Genomic DNA, 16746 nt, shown 5'->3' with positions numbered 1-16746 from the left:
CAGCAGCAGCAGCAGTGCAGCTACCTACAGCAGCAGCAGCTGCTGTATTTGGCTGCGGAGCAGCAGCAGCAACAGCGCTGCTGCTGCTGCTGCTGCTGCTGCTGCTGAGTGCCCCCACACTGTCTAGGCCTCAAATAAACTATTTATTTGATTTCCTGCTCTCCTGGCCCTGCGCTATCCGCTCATTTAGGGTTTAGGGTTTAGGTACCCTAGGGTTTAGGAACTCGCGCAGTAAAGCAGCGCCTCCCTACAGTTCATACCCTTCTCAAGCGCTAAACTATAAACCCTAATTTGGGGCTAAACCCTAAACCCTAATTTGGGGCTAAACCCTAAACCCTAATTTGGCAGTATTCATCCTGAATGGCGCTAAACCCTGGCTACTTCCTAAACCCTAATCTAGTGTCCAGCAAGACCACTCTCTCTACACTCAGCAGCAGCTGCAGCAGCTGCAGCAGCAGCAGCAGCAGCTGCTGCTGCTGCTGCTGTTGCTGCTGCTGCGTCTGGACGCCATCAGCAACCACTCGCAGCAAAATACAAAGTTTGCTCAGTCTATGCGGCAAAGTATCGTGCTGCCGCAGCAGCAGCAGCAGCCGCTGCTGCAGTGGCTGCTGCTGCTGCTGCAGCACGGTTTGCTGCTGCAGTTGTAGCTGTTCCTCCAGCTTCACGTGTCACCCAGTTCGTTGCTGCGCCCCGCTGCAGCAGCTGCTGCAGCAGCAGCTGCAGCTGCAGCAGCAGCGCCGCCGCCGCCGCCGCTGCTGCTGCTGGTGCTGCTGCTGCTGCTGCTGCTGCTGCTGCTGTTGTGGGGTTTACTGCTTGGAGACTTCCTCGAAGTTTTGGACGAGGTCGGGTACGTCGTCGTCGGTTTGCTGCTGCTGCTGCTGCTGCTGCTGCTGGTTTTGTTTGCTGAACTTCTGGACTTGCTGCTGCAGGTGTTTGAGCATCTCGGAAGTGACAGCGGGCGCGTCTGCTGCTGCTGCTGCTGCTGCTGCTGCGCCGCGCGCATGCAGCAGCGGCTCCAGCTGCTGCTTCTCCTCCACAGCCCCCGAAAGAATGTAAGTGTTTGCTGCTGGAGCAGCAAGAACTTTGGGGGATTTAAAGAAAAGTCCCGTTGCATCTTTGCGCAGCAAATAAGCTTCTTCGATCCCGAAGACAGCAGCAGCACCGACGCGTTTTGCTGCTTGCTGCAGCCGCTTGTCTTCGCCAGCAGCAGACCGGTGGCTCTTTGCTGCTTTCCTTCTTGCTGTTCCTTTGCCCCCCAGCTGCTGCGTCTGCTGCAGTCGTTCCCGCAGCTTCGCCCGCGCAGCAGCAACAGCAGGACTCACTTCTTCCTCCATCGTCATTGCAGCAGCAGCAGCAGCAGCAGCAGCAGCAGCAGCAGCAGCAGCAGCAGCGGCGGCAGCGGCGGCGGCCGGGGGCTCCGTCGGCTCGAGCAGCAGCGGCTGCTGCTGCTGCAGCTAACGGCGCGAGATACCCACACTGGCGCTGCTGCTGGAAACCCTGCAGCAGCAGCAGCAGCAGCAGCAGCAGCAGCGGCGGCGGGACTGCAGCAGCAGCGGCGCAGCAGCACCACGAGCAGCAGCAGCAGCAGCAGACAAAACAAACTGCAAACCAGCTTTCAACCACTTGCTTCTTCGCCAGCAAAAACACCCACGTCCTGCTGCAGCACCCAGAAGCGCAGCAGCGCAGCAGCAGCAGCAGCAGCAGCAGCGCGCGTGGGGCGACTGCTGCTGCAGCTCCGCGGCCGCTGCTGCAATGTGCAGGGCTGCTGCTGCTGCTGCTCCTCCCAGCTCAACTCCCCTGCTGCTGCTGCTGCTGCTAATTATTTCTTTTTAAGCAGCAAATTCAACTCTTTTGGCTCTCCAGAGGCAGACACGCTGCAGCAGCAACCAAACGCGCACACTCCACGCAGCAGCCACCCCACAGCAGCAGCAGCTGCTGCTGCTGCTGCTGCTGCAGGTGGTGGTGGTGGTTGTGCTGCAGCACAGCAGCAGCAGCAGCAGCAGGCTGCAACTGCAGCAAGCAAAAGGGAACAAACAGCTTTAAGTAAAAATTCATAATGCAGCAGCAGCAAATGCTGCAGCAGCAGACACCGCCGGCTGCTGCTCTCGCTTCCTGGGGGCTGCCGGGGTGCTCTGTGCAGCAGCAGCAGCAGAATAAATAGGAATAATGGATTAAATTGCGTTTTTAATTCAATTAAATTCAAATAAATGTCAAAAATGCATTTAAAGTCGCAGTCCAGCTGCCGTTTTCTCCCCGCGTCTCTGAAGATCGAGCTGTCTGTACACCCCGGCGCCGCGGGCTCCTGAACTCCAGAAAACGGAATTATGCCATTTCTGGCAGCAAATAAAACAAAAAATGCCATTTCTAGCAGCAAATAAATCAAATTGTGGCATTTCTGGCACCAAATAAGTCCAATTTAGTGCCATTTAGACCCCAAACGGCGCACTTGCCAAGAAGTTCGGGTGTACGTACAGATGAGGCGGGTGTACATGTACGTACACCCCGTGGCTCGGGACCGTTTCTCTCCAGTTTCGCTCCGCCAGAATTAAATATTCTTTTTAAACTTATTTATGAATTATTTAATTAAAATAAATTAAATTAAAAATAATATTTTCAATTGAAAAGACCAATTCAACAGCTAGCTAGACTGCTGCAGCACTGCTGCTGCCAGAAGTAGTGGTAGCTCAGCTGCTGCTGCTGGGGAAATAAACCACGAATTAGGGTTTAGGGTTTAGAGTTTGTGGGGGCCTGGGGCCTCAAAGCGCGTGGGCAGCTTAGGATTAGCTTTGGAGTTTTGTGAAGCGCAGCAGCAAGGAGAAGCACTGCAGCAGCAAAGCAACTGCAGCAGAGCAGCAGGAAGAGTTGCTGCTGCTGCCCCGACGGTAACAAACCCGCGTCAGCAGCAGCAGCAGCAGCAGCAGCAGCTTCTGTCGGTCTCTGCTGCAGCAGCACGTGCTGCAGCAGCACGTGCTGCAGCAGCAGTGCAATTAGCTTTGCTCAGTGTTTGTGGAAACAGTTGAAGTCGCGCTGCAGCTCATCCCGCTGCTGCTGCTGCTGCTGCTGTTGCTGCTGCTGCGATTGCTGCTGCTGCTGCTGCAGCTGCAGCTGCCCCTGGTTCAAGGTCTGCTGCGCGTGGCGTCCTGGTCCCCCCCCCCCCCCGCTGCTGCTGCTGCTGCTGCTGCTGCTGCTGCTGCGTCAGGCCTGGAGCTGCTGCTGCTGCTGCTTGGCAGCAGCAATGTTGGCCTGGGCAGTGTCTGAGAAGGCAGCTCGGATTTGCTGCATGAAGGCTTTTGCTGCTCTGCGGTGGGCCCTTCTGTGGAGGCGGACTTGCTGCTTCTTGTGCTGCAGCAGCTGCTGCTGCTTGCTGCCGGTTTGCTGCTGCAGCTTGGCGTTTCTCTTGAGGTTTGCTGCAGCGGGGTTGACGCGGCGCAGCACGGCTGCGTTGGTGAGCAGGTTCTTGTGCTGCCGCCTTCGCTGCTGCTGCTGCTGCTGCTGCTGCTGCTGCTGCTGCGGGCGCAGCACGGCCTGGACTTCGTCGCTGTTGACCACGCGGGCCACGTCGCAGTTCTGCAGCAAAGGCCGCAGCAAATGGTACTGCTGCTTCCGTGCTGCAGCAGCAAGACTGGCGGGGTCTCCGAAGAGCTGCTGCAGCTGCTGCAGCGCAGCAGCAGTGAAGACACACAGCCGCCCCACAACCCCACCAGGCGCCAGCAGCAACACACTCAAACGCTCCACGCTGCAGCAGTCAACTCCGGGGATGTTTCTAAAAGCCCTGGAGACACTTTTGTCTCCTTCATAAACCAACAAAGGTCCCCTTTTGCTGCGGAACCTGCGGCTGCGGCTTTTGCCGCGGCCGGCGCGCAGTTTGCTGCTGCAGCGCACGCGCTGCAGCTCCTGCTGCAGTCCCAGCTGCTGCAGCAGCAGCAAACCTTCCCGTGTCTTCCTGAGCTGCTGCGCCCGCTGCTCCACCACCAGCGGCAGCTCCTTGACCTCCTCCACCTTATGCCCCCGAGCAGCAACCAGCGCCGGCACTGCAGCAGCAGCAAGCGCAGCAGCAACCGCGTGCCGCCTGCTGCTGCTGCTGCTGCTGCTGCTGCACCACCGCCGCCAAACCCTCGTCGGGCCAAACAGCCCCCCCCCCCTACACATATTCCCATAAGCCCCCTGGCCGCAGCGGTGGGAGCCGCCGCCTTTGACTCTGGGGACTCTGCTGACGGCTCTGCCAGTCCCCCAGCTTGCTGCGCTGCTGCTGCGTCCCGCGCTGCTGCTGACGGCGTAGGGCTGTCTGCTGCTGCTGCTGCTGCTGCGCCACGCTGCTGCTACGAGGTCCGGGCGGATTGCTGCAGCAAACACTCCGGGGAGGGGGAGGGTCCCGCAGCGACGGCCAGACAGGTCGTAGACCCCCACGCAAGGACGCACTGTCGACATCCTGCTGCTGCTGCTGCTGCTGCTGCTGCTGCTGCGAGGGGGGAGAAGAAGCGAGTTCGACGCTGCTGCAGCACACGAAGCAGCAGCAGCAGCAGCAGCAGAGGGGGAGGATGCAGGAACCAGCAGCGGAGCCGCACCCGCACCCTACCGACAGCAGCAGCAACAGCAGCAGCAGCAGCAGCAGCAGCAGCAGCAGCGGCAGCAGCGGCGGTTTCTGGAGGCAACTCTTCGAAGGAAGACGCACCCAATTCGCAAAACGGAAAAACGGAAAGCCAGCAGCAGCAGCAGCAGCAGCAGCAGCACGAGCAGCAGCCGATCCCCACCCGAGCAGCAGCAGCAGCAGCACCGCAGACAGCAAGGCCACGAGCAGCAGCAGCAGCAGCAGCAGAAACCAAAAAGCCGGAACTTACCTTTCAACACGAAATTTCCCCTTTTTAAATCGCAATTTGCTGCCCCTAACCTCACCCACTGCTGCTGCTGCAGCAGCAGCTGCTGCTGCTGCTGCGGGTGGTGGCCCCGCAGCAGCAGCAGCAGCCCTCAAGCCGCCGCTGCTGCTGCCGCGCCGCTGCTGCTGCGCTGCTGCTGCTGCTGCTCCGCCAGCAGCAGCAGCTGCTGCTCAGAACCTGAGAGCGATCCTAGTGTAAACTTTACGAAAAAGTGCTTTCTTTGTTTCTTTTCTTGTTAACAACTCTCTTGACTCATTTTCAACTTTTGCTGCTGCTTCCCCGCTGCTGCTGCTGCTGCTGCCGAGCCGCTGCTGCTGCTGCTGCTGCTCCTCTTGTGGAGACGCGGATCGTCGATTCAGACCTGCCCCCCGCTGCAGCAGCAGCAGCAGCTGCTGCTCCCCGCCCTGCAGTTCCCCTCAAACAGTTTCCTGCTGCAGCTGCTGCTGCCCCTCTGCACCTTCCCGCCGCTGCTGCTGCTGCTGCTGCTGCTGCTGCTGCTGCCGCCGCTCACCTGCGTTGACTGGAGGCGACAATGCGCCACTTGCTGCTGGTGTGTGTTGCTGCTGCTCTGGGCTGCGGAGGCCCCTCTGCTGCTGCTGCTGCTGCTGCTGGCGGCCAGCGCGACAGGCTCAGGCCCCAGCAGCAGCAGCAGCAGCAGCAGCAGCAGCAGCAGCAGCACCTCGAGGATGAAGAGCCCCTTGACCTGTCCTTCGAAGAGTTCGTTGCTGGAGAAGGGCTGGAAGAGGAGGAGGAGCAGCAGCAGCAAACCACCAGCAGCAACCCGGACAGCAGCAGCAGCAGCAGCAGCAGCTGGGGCGTCAGCAAACTGCTCGATGCAGCAGAAGCAGCAGGAAAGGCCTTCGCCGAGTCGCTGCTCTCCGTGGGCCCGCTGCAGCAGCTGCTGCAGCAGCAGGAAGAGCAGCAGGAGCAGCAGCAAGAAGATGAGGACTTGGACTATGAAGAAGAAGACTTCTTTGCTGCTGCTGAGCCTGAGGGGGGCTTGAGCCGCGTGTCTGCTGCAGCACGAGGGGGCGTTGCTGCTGCTGCTGCTGCTGTTGCTGCAGCAGAGCAGCAGACACAGTCGCTGGCCGCTTCCGTGGCAGCAGCAGGCGCGCAGGCGCAGCAGCAGCTGCAGCAACTCTACGGATCCGTGCTGCAGCAGGCGCAGGGCTTTGCTGCTGCAGCAGCAGAAACAACTGCAGCAAAAGACCTGCAGCACGTGCTGCTGCTGCTGTCCAAAGGAGAGACCCTGTCTTTCTCGGATCCTGCAGTGCGGCGCTGCGCCAATGGACTCTCTTTCGTGTTTGCTGCTGCTGCTGCTGCTGCTGCAGCAGCAGCAGCAGACAAGCAAGCGGGCGGCAGCATCTTAGCTGCCATACTCAAGGCGCTCGCGGAGGGCAGCAGCAGCAGAGGCAGCAGCAGCAGAGGCAGCAGCAGCAGAGGCAGCAGCAGCAGGGGCACCAGCAGCAGCAAGAGGAGAAACCGGCGCCTGAGAACCAAACACAGGCTGGAGCAGCAGCAGCAGCTGCTGCTGCAGCAGCAGCAGCAGCAGCGCAGGCGCCGCAGGCAGCCAGAGCCGCAGCAAGGAGACACCGAAAGCATAACTGCAGCAGTTCTCAGTGCCTTGCTGGCAGCAACAAACTCCAGCAAACAGGAGCCCCACGTCGAGCAGCAGCAGCAGCAGCAGCAGCAGCAGCAGCAGAAGCAGCAGCTCCAGCAGCTGGAGCAGCAACAGCAGCAGCTGGAACAGCTCAAGCAGCAACTCGCGCAGCTGCAGCAGCAGATCGCTGGTCAAAAGTAAGCGCATGTGTGCCGCCGCATATGCTGCTGCAGCCCCTGCAGCAACAGCAGCAGCAGCAGCAGCAGCAGCAGCAGCAGCAGCAGCAGCAGGTACTTGACTGTATTGTATATACACCTAGAGTGAAGGCAGCAGTTTGCTGCCCATTCTTTGGGCCCTCATAATTCACATTTTTGCAGCCGGACCAGCACCTAGCTAGCTAGCTAGCTAGCTAGCTAGCCAGCCAGCTAGCTACACAGCTAGCTAGCTAGCTAGCTAGCCAGCTAGCTAGCTACACGGCCAGCCAGCTAGCCGCAGGGCTAGCCCCCAGCTAGCTAGCTAGCTGTGCAGCTAGCCAGCTAACTAGCTAGCTAGCTAGCTGTGCAGCTAGCTAGCTAGCTAGCTGGCTAGCTGGAAGACCGAATAGCTGATGGTCGGGCGAGAGAGCTGCTACTTGTGGCTAGCTAGGCGGCTAGCTACCGAGGTGGCTAGCTAGCTGGCTAGCTAGGCAGCTAGCCAGCGAGGTAGCTAGCTAGCTAGCTAGCTAGCTAGCTAGCTAGCTAGCTAGCCAGCGAATTTGCTAGGTAGCTCGGCCGGCGTGGCTAGCTAGCTAGCCAGCTAGCTAGCTAGCCAGCGGGATGCCCCGCCCCGCAGTACCGGGCGGCTTCGTTTGAAGGCAGCAGCAGCAGTTTCTGCTGCTGCTGCTGCTGCTGCTGCTACCAAACTTGTAAGGAATGAAGTCCCGTACATACGTGGGGTTGCTGCTGCTGCTGCTGCGGCAGCAGCAGCAGCAGCTGCGGCAGCTGATAGCAGCTAGCCAGAACACACACGTACTTCTACGTAGCGGAAGCAGCAGCAGCTGCTGCTGCTGCTGCCGCACCAGCTGCTGCGGCAGCTTCTACTGGTGCAGCTGCTGCTAGTGCAGCAGCTGCTGCAGCTGCTGCGAGTGCAGCAGCACCAGCTGCTGCGGCTAGTGCAGCAGCAGCTGCTGCTGCTACAGCTGCTGCGAGTGCAGCAGCACCAGCTGCTGCGGTTAGTGCAGCTGCTGCTGCTACAGCTGCTGCGAGTGCAGCAGCACCAGCAGCTGCTGCTAGTGCAGCAGCTGCTGCTAGTGCAGCAGCTGCTGCTGCAGCTGCTGCTAGTTGAGCACCTGCTGCTGCTGCACTAGATATCTAGCAGCAAATTTTGAAGTGCCCATGTCCACACGGAGGGGGAGGGGGCTCTTTCTGCTGCTGCTGCTGCTGCTGCTGCTGCTGCTGTGTCTCGCTCCCTGGTTTGCTGCTGCAGTGCTGCAGCATCTGCTGCTGCCAGGGCTGTCTCCCCACTAACGAGGTCCCAGCAGCGGCAGAAGCCCGGCGGCTGCTGCTGCTTCACCCGCAGGAACTTGCTGCTGCTGCTGCTGCTGCTGCTGCTGCTGCTGTGCTGCTGCTGCTGCTCTGGGGAGCAGCGCCTGACGAGCTCCACGAGGAGACTCTTGTGGCACTCAGGGCACTCCTTTAGAGACTCGCGCAGCACTTGCTGCTGCTGCTGCTGCTGCTGCTGCTGCTGCTGCTCTTGGTCTGTAGATGTGCTGCAGACACACGTGCTGCATGCGGTGGCCCTACTGCTGCTGCTGCAGTGATGCAACCTGCTGCTGCTGCTGCAGTGGTGCAGCCTGCTGCTGCTGCTGCTGCTCCAAGGGTAGCAGCAGCCGGAGCAAGGCCGCCAGTGCCCCAATAAGCTGCTGCAGTTGTTGCTGCAGTTGTTGCTGCAGTTGTTGCTGCAGTTGTTGCTGCAGTTGTTGCTGCAGTTGTTGCTGCAGCTGCTGTCCAGGTCGGCAGCACCGGCTGGATGACTGCAGCAGCAGCAGCTGCTGCTGCTGCAGCTGGTGGGGCAGAGGCTATGGCATCTCCTGCATGCTGTCTGCTGCTGCTGCTGCTGCTGCTGCTGCTCGCAGTCAAAAAAGCAAACGCTGCCGCCCCTACCGCAGTGCATGCAGCAGCTCTGCTGCTGCAGCAGCAGCACATCTGCTCTCGGGGCTGTGGGGCCGCAGCAGCAAGTTGCTGCACTGGTGCTGCTGCAGCGGCTGCCCCACGAAGAAACCTCCCACTGATGGTTTAGAGCAGCTAAAGCCTCTTGCTGCTGCTGTTGCCGTTGCTGCTGCTGCTGCTGCTGCTGCTGCTGCTGCTGCTGCTGCTGTTCGTTCCGCCGCAGCAAGCGAAGGTGCTGCTCCTGCTGCTCCAGTTGCTGCACCAGCAACGTGACAGAAGGAGAGCTGCTGCTGCTGCTGCTGCTGCTGCTGCGTTGGCCTGTCTTGCTGCCTCGGTTGCTGGTGCTGCAGTAGCTGCTGCTCCAGTCAGCTTGCTCTCCTGCTGCACTTGCTGCTGCTGCTGCTGCTGCGGTGGCAGCTGCAGCGGCTGCAGAGCGCTCCGCATTCTCTTGCTGCAGCTGCTGCAGCCTCAGCCGCAGCTGCTGCTCCTCACACCGGAGGCGCTCCCTTTGCTGCTGCAGAAGTTGCTGCTGCAGCAGAAGCGGCTGCTGCTGCAGTGGCGGCAGAAGTTGCTGCTGCTGCTGCTGCTGCAAGGGCAGCAGACACTCATGAGCTCCTAGGTACTGCGTCTGCGACTTTTCGAAAGCAGCGCTCTGCTGTTGCTGCTGCTGCTGATGCTGCTGTTGTTGCTGCTGCTGCTGTTGCTGTTGCTGCTGCTGCTGCTGCTGCTTAGGCGAAGGGGATGGGCATGGTGATCCCTCTCTATCTAGGCTGCTGCTGCTCTTGCTGCTGCGGACAGCAGCAGCAGCAGCAACAGCAGTAGCCTGAAGCAGAGCGGGCGGCGCCCCTAAGCCGAAGTCATCAGCTGCAGCAGCGGCTGGTTCTGCTGCTGCTGCTGCTGCTGCTGCTGCAGCTGCTGCTGCTGCATGAAGTTCAGCGAAACGGGCGCCGTAGTTTTGCTGTTGCTGTGGCTGCTGCTGCTGCAGTGCAGCTCCAGCGGCAACGACAGCAGCAGCAGCTGCTCGATCTGCTGCTGCTGCTGGAGACTCCCCACATGAGTCTTCTGTCATCCATAAGAGACACCGAAGACGGCCTTGTCTCCATCTGCAGCAGCAGCAGTTGCTGCTGCTGCTGCTGCTGACCTGCTCGTGCTGCGCTGCTGCAGCTGCTGCGGACTTGCTGCTGCGGCTACTGCCGGTCTGCTGCTGCTGCGCTGAAGTACCTTCACCCAATTCTCTGGCTTTTTCTTCTTCGCCTGATATCTCTACATCAGCAGTTTGAGTTGCTGCTGCTGCTGCTGCTGCTGCTGCTGCTGCTGCTGCTCTTGCTGTTGCTGCGCCTTCTGCTGCTGTGCTGCGTCAAGCAGCAGCAGCGCGCCAGCAGCAGCAGCAACGAGGATGCTGCTTCGTCTGCTTCTAAAGAAAATAATCCACAATTGTGACTCGAATTACCATTTTCTTGCGAATGACAGCAGCAGCAGCAGCAGCTGCTGCTGCTGCTGCTGCTGCTGCGGCTACTGAACATTGCCAAACGCAGCCCCAGGGGGGCCCCAGGCATCAGCAGCAGCAGCTGCTGCTGCTGCTCCCGCGTTAGTTTCAAGTCATAAATATTTGGTGAGTTAGAAGTCTCACGGCATGCCTTGATTGCCTGCCTCTGTGCTGCTGCTGCTGCTGCTGCTGCTGCTGCTCCTGTGTTACAGGAGGAGCAGCAGCAAGAACAGCCGAAAGCTACAGCAGCAGCAGCAGCAGCAGCAAATTTGCTGCAGCTACCTTATGGAGCAGTAGACCATCTTCGCGGTTCAGGCCTTAGCCTGGGGCCCTGTAGCAGCAGCAGCAGCAGCAGCTGCCGCTGCAGCAGTACTCACTGCTGCCTTCAGTGCTGCTGCTGCTGCTGCTGTGAGTGTCGCCGCAGCAACAGCTATTGCGTTGAAGCTGCAGCAGCAGCAGCAGCAGGCGGCCTTCCTCTTTCCAGCTGCTTACCTCCCTGAAATGAGTGAGGTAGCCCCTGCTGCAGCAGCACCTGCAGCAGCAGCAGCAGCTGCTGCAGCAGCAGCAGCAGCAGCTGCAGCAGCAGCAGCAGCACCTGCAGCGGCAGATGTTGCGCCTCCCCCACCAGGAGAGATGTTTGCGGGTGTTCCTGCAGCAGACGCAACAGCAGCAGGGGGCACAGCGCCTGCAGCAGCAGCTGCAGCAGCAGCAACAGCAGCAGCAGCAACAGCAGCAGCAGCAACAGCAGCAGCACCAGCAGCAGCAGCAGCAAAGATCTCCGTGGTCACACCGGAGACAGTTGAGCGGCTGCTGAAGCGCCTACACCCCAACGCCTCTGCTACCCCCGAGTGTTTGGAGGCAAGCTCTAAACCCCAAACCCTAAACCCTAAACCCTAAACCCTAAACCCTAGTTAGTGTTTCTTGCCATTTTGGTCGTTTTCTCGAGCCCCGCCTTCTCTTGTGCCCAAACAAATGGCGACTCAAAGGGCTCCCAAGGGTTCATTGCCTGGGGCCAGGGTTTGGGGTTTAGGGTTTAGGGTTTAGGGTTTAGGGTTTAGGGTTTAGGGTTTGGCGCAGGCCGTGGCGGAAATGGCTGAGGCCTACGTGGAGCAGCTGGGCCGACTTTTGGCTGTAATCGGCAGGCGCTGGGGTGTATGTACAGTGACCCTCAGAGACGCCAAGGCCTTCCTCGGTAAACCCTAAACCCTAAACCCTAAACCCTAAACCCTAAACCCTAGGACGCGCTGCAAACCCTCGCTGTCGCTTCCCCGCAGCCCCGCAGCTCGTGTACTTCAGCTAGGGTTTAGGGTTTTGCTTTCTTGCCGGGGGCTTTCAGTGTGCAGGGTTTAGGGTTTAGGGTTTAGGGTTTAGGGTTTAGGGTTTAGGGTTTGCGTGCAGAGCGCACTTCGGGCTCCCCCGGCTGGCAGTCAATGGCGGGAGGAGGCCCTGCAGCAGCAGCAGCAGCAAGCAAGGGCGTGCTTGCTGCAGCGCGGCAGCAGCAGCAGTTGCTGCACGCGCAAATGCGCGCAGCAGCAGCAGCAGCAGCAGCAGGCGAGTCGCCGCCCCACAGCAGCAGCAGCAGCAGCAGCATCACCGACAGCCCGCAGACGGACATTACTGTGAAGGCAGCCCCCGAGACTCCTGTTGCTGCTGCTTCTCCCAAGCGCAGCAGCAGCAGCAGCAGCAGCAGCAGCAGCAGCAGCAGCTCAGCGCCTCAGGCGCCGCCAAAGCCGCGGGTGCGTTTCTCGCAGGACACGTCTGCTGCTGCTGCTGCTGCTGACATCGCAGCAACAGCAGCAGCAGTAACCGCAGCAGCTACTCCCGCTGCAGCGGCTACACCTGCCGCAGCAGCTGCACCCGCTGCAGCAGCAGCACCCGCTGCAGCAGCAGCACCAGCAGCAGCAGCTGCAACTGCAGCAGCAGCACCAACTGCAGCAGCAACGCCAACTGCTCCAGCAGCACCAACTGCAGCAGCAGCGCCAACTGCTCCAGCAGCACCAACTGCAGCAGCAGCACCAACTGCAGCAGCAGCAGCAGCACCAGCTGCAGCAGCAGCACCAACTGCAGCAGCAGCACCAACAGCAGCAGCAACACGGGCAGCAGCAGGGACAAGTGCCCCGACTGCGCTGCAGCAACAGACTTTTTACCAGACTCCTCAGGAGGCGGAGTTTGCTGCAGCAGCAGCAGCAGCAGCAGCAGCAGCAGCAGCAGCAGGAATGTCTGCCCCGCAGTCCCCACCGGCTGTGACTCCCCCTAAAGGGCCCCCACCCCCTGCACAGGGGGCCCCCCACGGGGTCTCCCAAGGGGCCCCTCAGGGGGCCCTCCAGGGGGCCCCTCAGGGGCCCTCGGGGGCCCCAAGTACCCATTGGGGGCCCCCCCCTGCGGCTATGTCGGCGAGCCCCTGGGGGCCCCCCGAGGCCTCAGGGGCCCTTAAAGCCCCAGCGGCCCAAGGGGCCCCCAAAGCCCCCGGGGCCCCTGGGGTCCTGGGGCCCCCTGGGGCCCCTGGGGTCTTGGGGGCCCCTGGGGCCCCTGGGGCCTCTGGGGCCCCCGTGCCCTTGGGGGCCCCCGGGACCCCAGTGCCCTTGGGGGCCCCCGGGGCCCCTGCGTCCTTGGGGGCCCCTGGGGCCCCTGGGGTCCCTGGGTTTTGGGGGGCCCCTGGGGTATTGGGGCCCCCGGGGGCCCCCGGGATTTTGGGGGCCCCTGGGGCGGTGGGGGCCCCCAGTCCATATTGGGGGCCCCAGGGGCCCCTGGGGGCAGCAGCAGAGGGGGCCCCGAATCTTTTAAAAGAAACACCTCACCCGTACCCTAGCTAGCTGGCTCAGGCTGGCTAGCTAGCTAGCTAGCTAGCCAGATAGCTGGCCTTACCTGGCCGGCTAGCTAGCTAGCTAGCTAGCCACCTGTCCTTAGCTAACTGGCTGGCTATAACATTAGCTGGCTCCACCTAGCTAGCTTGCTAGCTAACCAGCTAGCTAGCTAGCTAGCCAGCTAGCTAGCTAACCAGCTAGCAAGCTAGCCATCTAGCTAGCTAGCTAGCCAGCTAGCTGGCTAGCTAACCGGCTAGCTAGCTAGCTAGCCAGCTAGCTGGCTAGCTAACCGGCTAGCTAGCTAGCTGTGGCTAGCTAGCTAGCTGCTTAGGGGAGAAGCGACATCTCACTGGCCCTATGCGTGTCTTGCTGCTTCCCAAATAGAGCCAACCGTGTAGCAAAAGCAGCAGCAGCAGCAGCAGCAGCTGCTGCTGCTGCTGCTGCTGCCGCAGCAAACTGTCTCGCCATATAATTTCTTCTGGTTCGCTCCTCTAGAGGCCGGCATTGTTTGCTGCTGCTGCTGCGCATTTGCTGCTGCTGCTGCGCATTTGCTGCTGCTGCTGCTGCGCATTTGCTGCTTCCGCTCGAGTTTTAGCTGCTGCTGCACTATAGCTGCTGCTGCAGCTGTACCTGTGCTGTTGCAGCTGGCACAGCCGTGGCTGCCGCTGCTGCTACAGCTGCTGCTGCTGCTGCAGCTCGTGCTGCTCCTGCGGCTGCTGCTGCTGCTGCAGCTTGTGCTGCTGCTACAGCTTCAGCTGCAGCTGCCACTACCTCTGCTGTTACCACTGCTACTGCCGCTGCGTCTGCTGCTGCTGCTACAGTTGCTGCTGCTGCTACACTTGCTGCAGCTGCTACTGTTTCTGCTGCTGCTGCAGCTGCTGCTACACCTGCTGCTGCTGGCAGCAAACATCCTCGCCACAAATCTGCATGCACTTAAACTTCAGCGTATCCGCTTCCCTTTGGAGTCTGGCGTTATTAGGGTTTAGGGTTTAGGGTTTAGGGTTTAGGCTGTCATTAGCGCGAGAGCTCCACGCTGACGCAGCAGAGGCAAACAAAATAGCAGCAGCAGCAGCAGCAGCAGCAAGTGCAGGTTCGCCGCTACGCCTTGTGCGCGGCAGCTTTGCTGCGCTCCACCTGCAGCGAACAGCAGCAGCAGCAGCAGCAGCAACGGCAGCTGCAGCAGCAGCAGCACCTTCTACGACGGCAGCAGCAGCAACAAGTGCAGCAGCGACGGCATTAGAGAAGCAAGCAAAAGCAGCAGCAGCAACCGTGGCCAGAGCAGAGAGCCCAGCAGCAACAGCAGCAGCAGCAACGGCAGCAGCAGCGACGGCAGCAGCAACCCCAGCAGCAGCAGCAGCAGCAGCAGCAGCAGCAGCAGCAGCAGGCGCACCGCCGTGAATCTGCCTCCTCCCCCGAAGTAGTCTCGCGAGTCCGGCTGCTGCTGCTGCTGCTGCTGCTGCTGCTGCTCAGCCAAAGGGTTGCAAAGCTCCAGCCCCTGCACAGGGGTGAAGCTCAGAGAGGAAGCAAACCCCGTGCTGCTGCTGCTGCCAGATGCTGCAGCAGCAGAAGACACTCCCTTGGGGTGCAGCTGCTGCTGCCGGCGGGCACCTGCAGCAACACGCCCCAGCAGCAGCTTTCCGGTTTGCTGCTGCAGCTTCGAGGGTTTGCTGCTGCCTTCCTTCGAATTCGCTGGGGATAAACCCCTTCAAGGGTTTAGGGTTTAGGGTTTAGGGTTTAGGGTTTAGGGTTTACTGAGCTGCGTCTTCTTCTGCTGCTTCGCCTGCAGCTTCAAACGCCCATTCGCGATGCTGCGCCCCAGCATGCCCAAACCCTTTGCTGCAGCAGCAGAGCAAGATGTCTAGGGTTTAGGGTTTAGGGTTTAGGGTTTAGGGTTTGGGGCACTTCTGAGGCCCAGGCAGTCCCGCGGGGCCCCAAATTTGGCGGTTTTCCGCCGCTTTTCTCTGCCTAGGGTTTAGGGTTTAGGGTTTAGGGTTTGGGTCAGTTCTGAGGCCCACAGTGTCCTGTTCTCCAAATCTGACCCTATTTAGCCGCTTTTCTCTGCCTAGGGTTTAGGGTTTAGGGTTTAGGGTTTAGGGTTTAGGGTTTGGGTCAGTTCTGAGGCCCAGAGAGTGCCCCAGCTGCCCAAATTTGGCGGTTTTTTTCTGCCTAGGGTTTAGGGTTTAGGGTTTAGGGTTTGGGTCACCTTTGAGGCCCACAGTGTCTTCCTGTTCTCCAAATTTAACTCTATTTAGTTGTTTTTGAATTTCCGAAAGTTCTCTTTTTTCCTTCAATCTCCGGTGCCTCTTTCCCCCCCTCTTCGGCTTCGCTCTGTCCTCAGGGGCTGGCAGCGCCTTCTTCACTGGCGCCGGGGGGGGCTCTTGCGCCTGCACCGCAAACCCTAAACCCTAAACCCTAAACCCTAAACCCTAAACCCTGGACCCTGGACCCTAAACCCTAAACCCTCGACCCGGGGCACTGAGCCCTATGGGCTATACTAACGCCCTCCGCCCCCGGTTTTCTTCACTGGCGCCGCGGAGCGCTCTTGTAAAACCCTAAACCCTAAACCCTAAACCCTAAACCCTAAACCCTAAACCCTGAACCATAAACCTGGAGACCGGGCCCTTCTCCCCGGGTCCTCAAACCTAAACCCTAGACCCTAAACCTCAGCTGTTCAGGGGGTGCGAGACGCAGCAAGCAACACACGTGGAATGCTTCGCCCAAACCCTAAGCCCTAAACCCTAAACCCTAAACCCTAAACCCTAAACCCCAAACCCTAAACCCTAAACCCTAAGCCCTGGATCCCAGCTCTAAACCCCGGACTGTGGACCTTAGAGAGCTGCTGCGACGGAGCCAGCAGCCAAGCGTGGCTGCGGAGGCTTTCTGCGGGGGCCGGCGAGCCAATCTCGCCTAGGGTTTAGGGTTTAGGGTTTAGGGTTTAGGGTTTGCACCTTCATGAGGGCCTGGACGATGAAGTCCCTGAGTGCCCTTCCGACTTCTCCGGGGGCCTGCGGGTTGTCGACCAGGCTGATGTTATTTGCTGCAGCGTCTTCCTCCTCGCCGTCGCCGCCCGCTGCTGCTGCTGCTGCTGCTGCTGCTGCTGCTGCTGCTGCTGCGGGTTTGCTGCCGTAAACGTCCACTCTTGCTGCTAAAGCCACCTTCCCAGCCAGCAGCCGCAAAGCCCTTTTCCGAAATGGCAAAGGAGTTAACATTACCAAATCGCTGGAGCTCAGCAGCGAAGCAAAGGCAGCAGCAGCGCCCCCCTTCGAAGACAGCGACAGGCTGCTGCGCTTCTGCGCGCCCACCAGCTGCAGCAGCAGCAGCAGCAGCAGCAGCAGCAGCAGCAGCAGCAGCAGCAGCAGCAGCAGCAGCAGCGGCGGCGGCGGCGGCAGGGTTCAGGTTTGCTGGCTAGGGTTTCGGACTTCGGCCCCGCCCCCAACATTAAGCTTCCCACACGCAGCCAGGGCTCTAACTCTACGCGAGGGCTTCGCCATTAGGGATTAGGGTTTAGGGTTTAGGGTTTAGGGTTTAGGGTTTAGAGCTTAGGAGGGTTTGAGGGTGCGTGGGGATTCCCCGCAGCCCGAGCGCCTGCGCGCGGGGTCTGCGAGTCGGAGCCTCAGGCCCTGCGGTTGTGTTCAGTGCTTAGGGTTTAGGGTTTAGGGTTTAGGGTTTAGGGTTTAGGGTTTGACCATGATGTTTTGCGCAGGCATCTTGGCGAGGGTTTCCAAACGGCCAACTTTCGTCAGAAGCCGCGCAGTCAGCGCAGCGCCCAAACCCAGGGCTTGTGTTCACTGCTTAGGATCTAGGGTTTAGGGTTTAGGGTTTAGGGTTTAGGGTT

General features: G+C 60.3%; 7 protein-coding genes across 7 annotated transcripts; 3 read left to right on the top strand and 4 right to left on the bottom strand.

Annotated features, from left to right (window-relative positions):
• Positions 1-806: 806 nt before the first annotated feature.
• ENH_00047680 (NAC domain containing protein, putative) lies at positions 807-1340 on the bottom strand (the record flags this gene model as incomplete). The annotated part of the gene is made up of 1 exon (XM_013581111.1): positions 807-1340. One exon carries the CDS (start codon positions 1338-1340, stop codon positions 807-809), a length of 534 nt encoding a protein of 177 aa, XP_013436565.1.
• Positions 1341-3195: 1855 nt separating this feature from the next.
• Positions 3196-4428, bottom strand: ENH_00047670 (60S ribosomal protein L4, putative; the record flags this gene model as incomplete). The annotated part of the gene is made up of 1 exon (XM_013581110.1): positions 3196-4428. The coding sequence occupies one exon, from the start codon at positions 4426-4428 to the stop codon at positions 3196-3198; it is 1233 nt and encodes a 410-aa protein (XP_013436564.1).
• Positions 4429-4538: 110 nt separating this feature from the next.
• ENH_00047660 (hypothetical protein) lies at positions 4539-5072 on the top strand (the record flags this gene model as incomplete). Its single annotated transcript, XM_013581109.1, has 1 exon — positions 4539-5072. The coding sequence occupies one exon, from the start codon at positions 4539-4541 to the stop codon at positions 5070-5072; it is 534 nt and encodes a 177-aa protein (XP_013436563.1).
• Positions 5073-5406: 334 nt separating this feature from the next.
• ENH_00047650 (hypothetical protein, conserved) lies at positions 5407-6675 on the top strand (the record flags this gene model as incomplete). Its single annotated transcript, XM_013581108.1, has 1 exon — positions 5407-6675. One exon carries the CDS (start codon positions 5407-5409, stop codon positions 6673-6675), a length of 1269 nt encoding a protein of 422 aa, XP_013436562.1.
• A 1140-nt stretch (positions 6676-7815) lies between these two features.
• Positions 7816-10256, bottom strand: ENH_00047640 (hypothetical protein, conserved; the record flags this gene model as incomplete). Its single annotated transcript, XM_013581107.1, has 3 exons — positions 7816-8210; positions 8616-9973; positions 10252-10256. The coding sequence occupies 3 exons, from the start codon at positions 10254-10256 to the stop codon at positions 7816-7818; spliced, it is 1758 nt and encodes a 585-aa protein (XP_013436561.1).
• Positions 10257-10608: 352 nt separating this feature from the next.
• ENH_00047630 (hypothetical protein, conserved) lies at positions 10609-12920 on the top strand (the record flags this gene model as incomplete). Its single annotated transcript, XM_013581106.1, has 3 exons — positions 10609-10890; positions 11185-11299; positions 11506-12920. 3 exons carry the CDS (start codon positions 10609-10611, stop codon positions 12918-12920), a joined length of 1812 nt encoding a protein of 603 aa, XP_013436560.1.
• A 1089-nt stretch (positions 12921-14009) lies between these two features.
• Positions 14010-16216, bottom strand: ENH_00047620 (putative snoRNA binding domain-containing protein; the record flags this gene model as incomplete). The annotated part of the gene is made up of 4 exons (XM_013581105.1): positions 14010-14045; positions 14302-14519; positions 15115-15295; positions 15860-16216. 4 exons carry the CDS (start codon positions 16214-16216, stop codon positions 14010-14012), a joined length of 792 nt encoding a protein of 263 aa, XP_013436559.1.
• Positions 16217-16746: the final 530 nt, after the last annotated feature.

The sequence above is a fragment of the Eimeria necatrix genome, genomic scaffold (assembly GCF_000499385.1).
Source record: "Eimeria necatrix Houghton genomic scaffold, Enh_scaff368, whole genome shotgun sequence".
Classification (NCBI taxonomy): domain Eukaryota; phylum Apicomplexa; class Conoidasida; order Eucoccidiorida; family Eimeriidae; genus Eimeria; species Eimeria necatrix.
The sequence above is the reverse complement of the archived record's forward strand: the minus strand, read 5'-3'. Positions and strand labels throughout refer to the sequence as shown.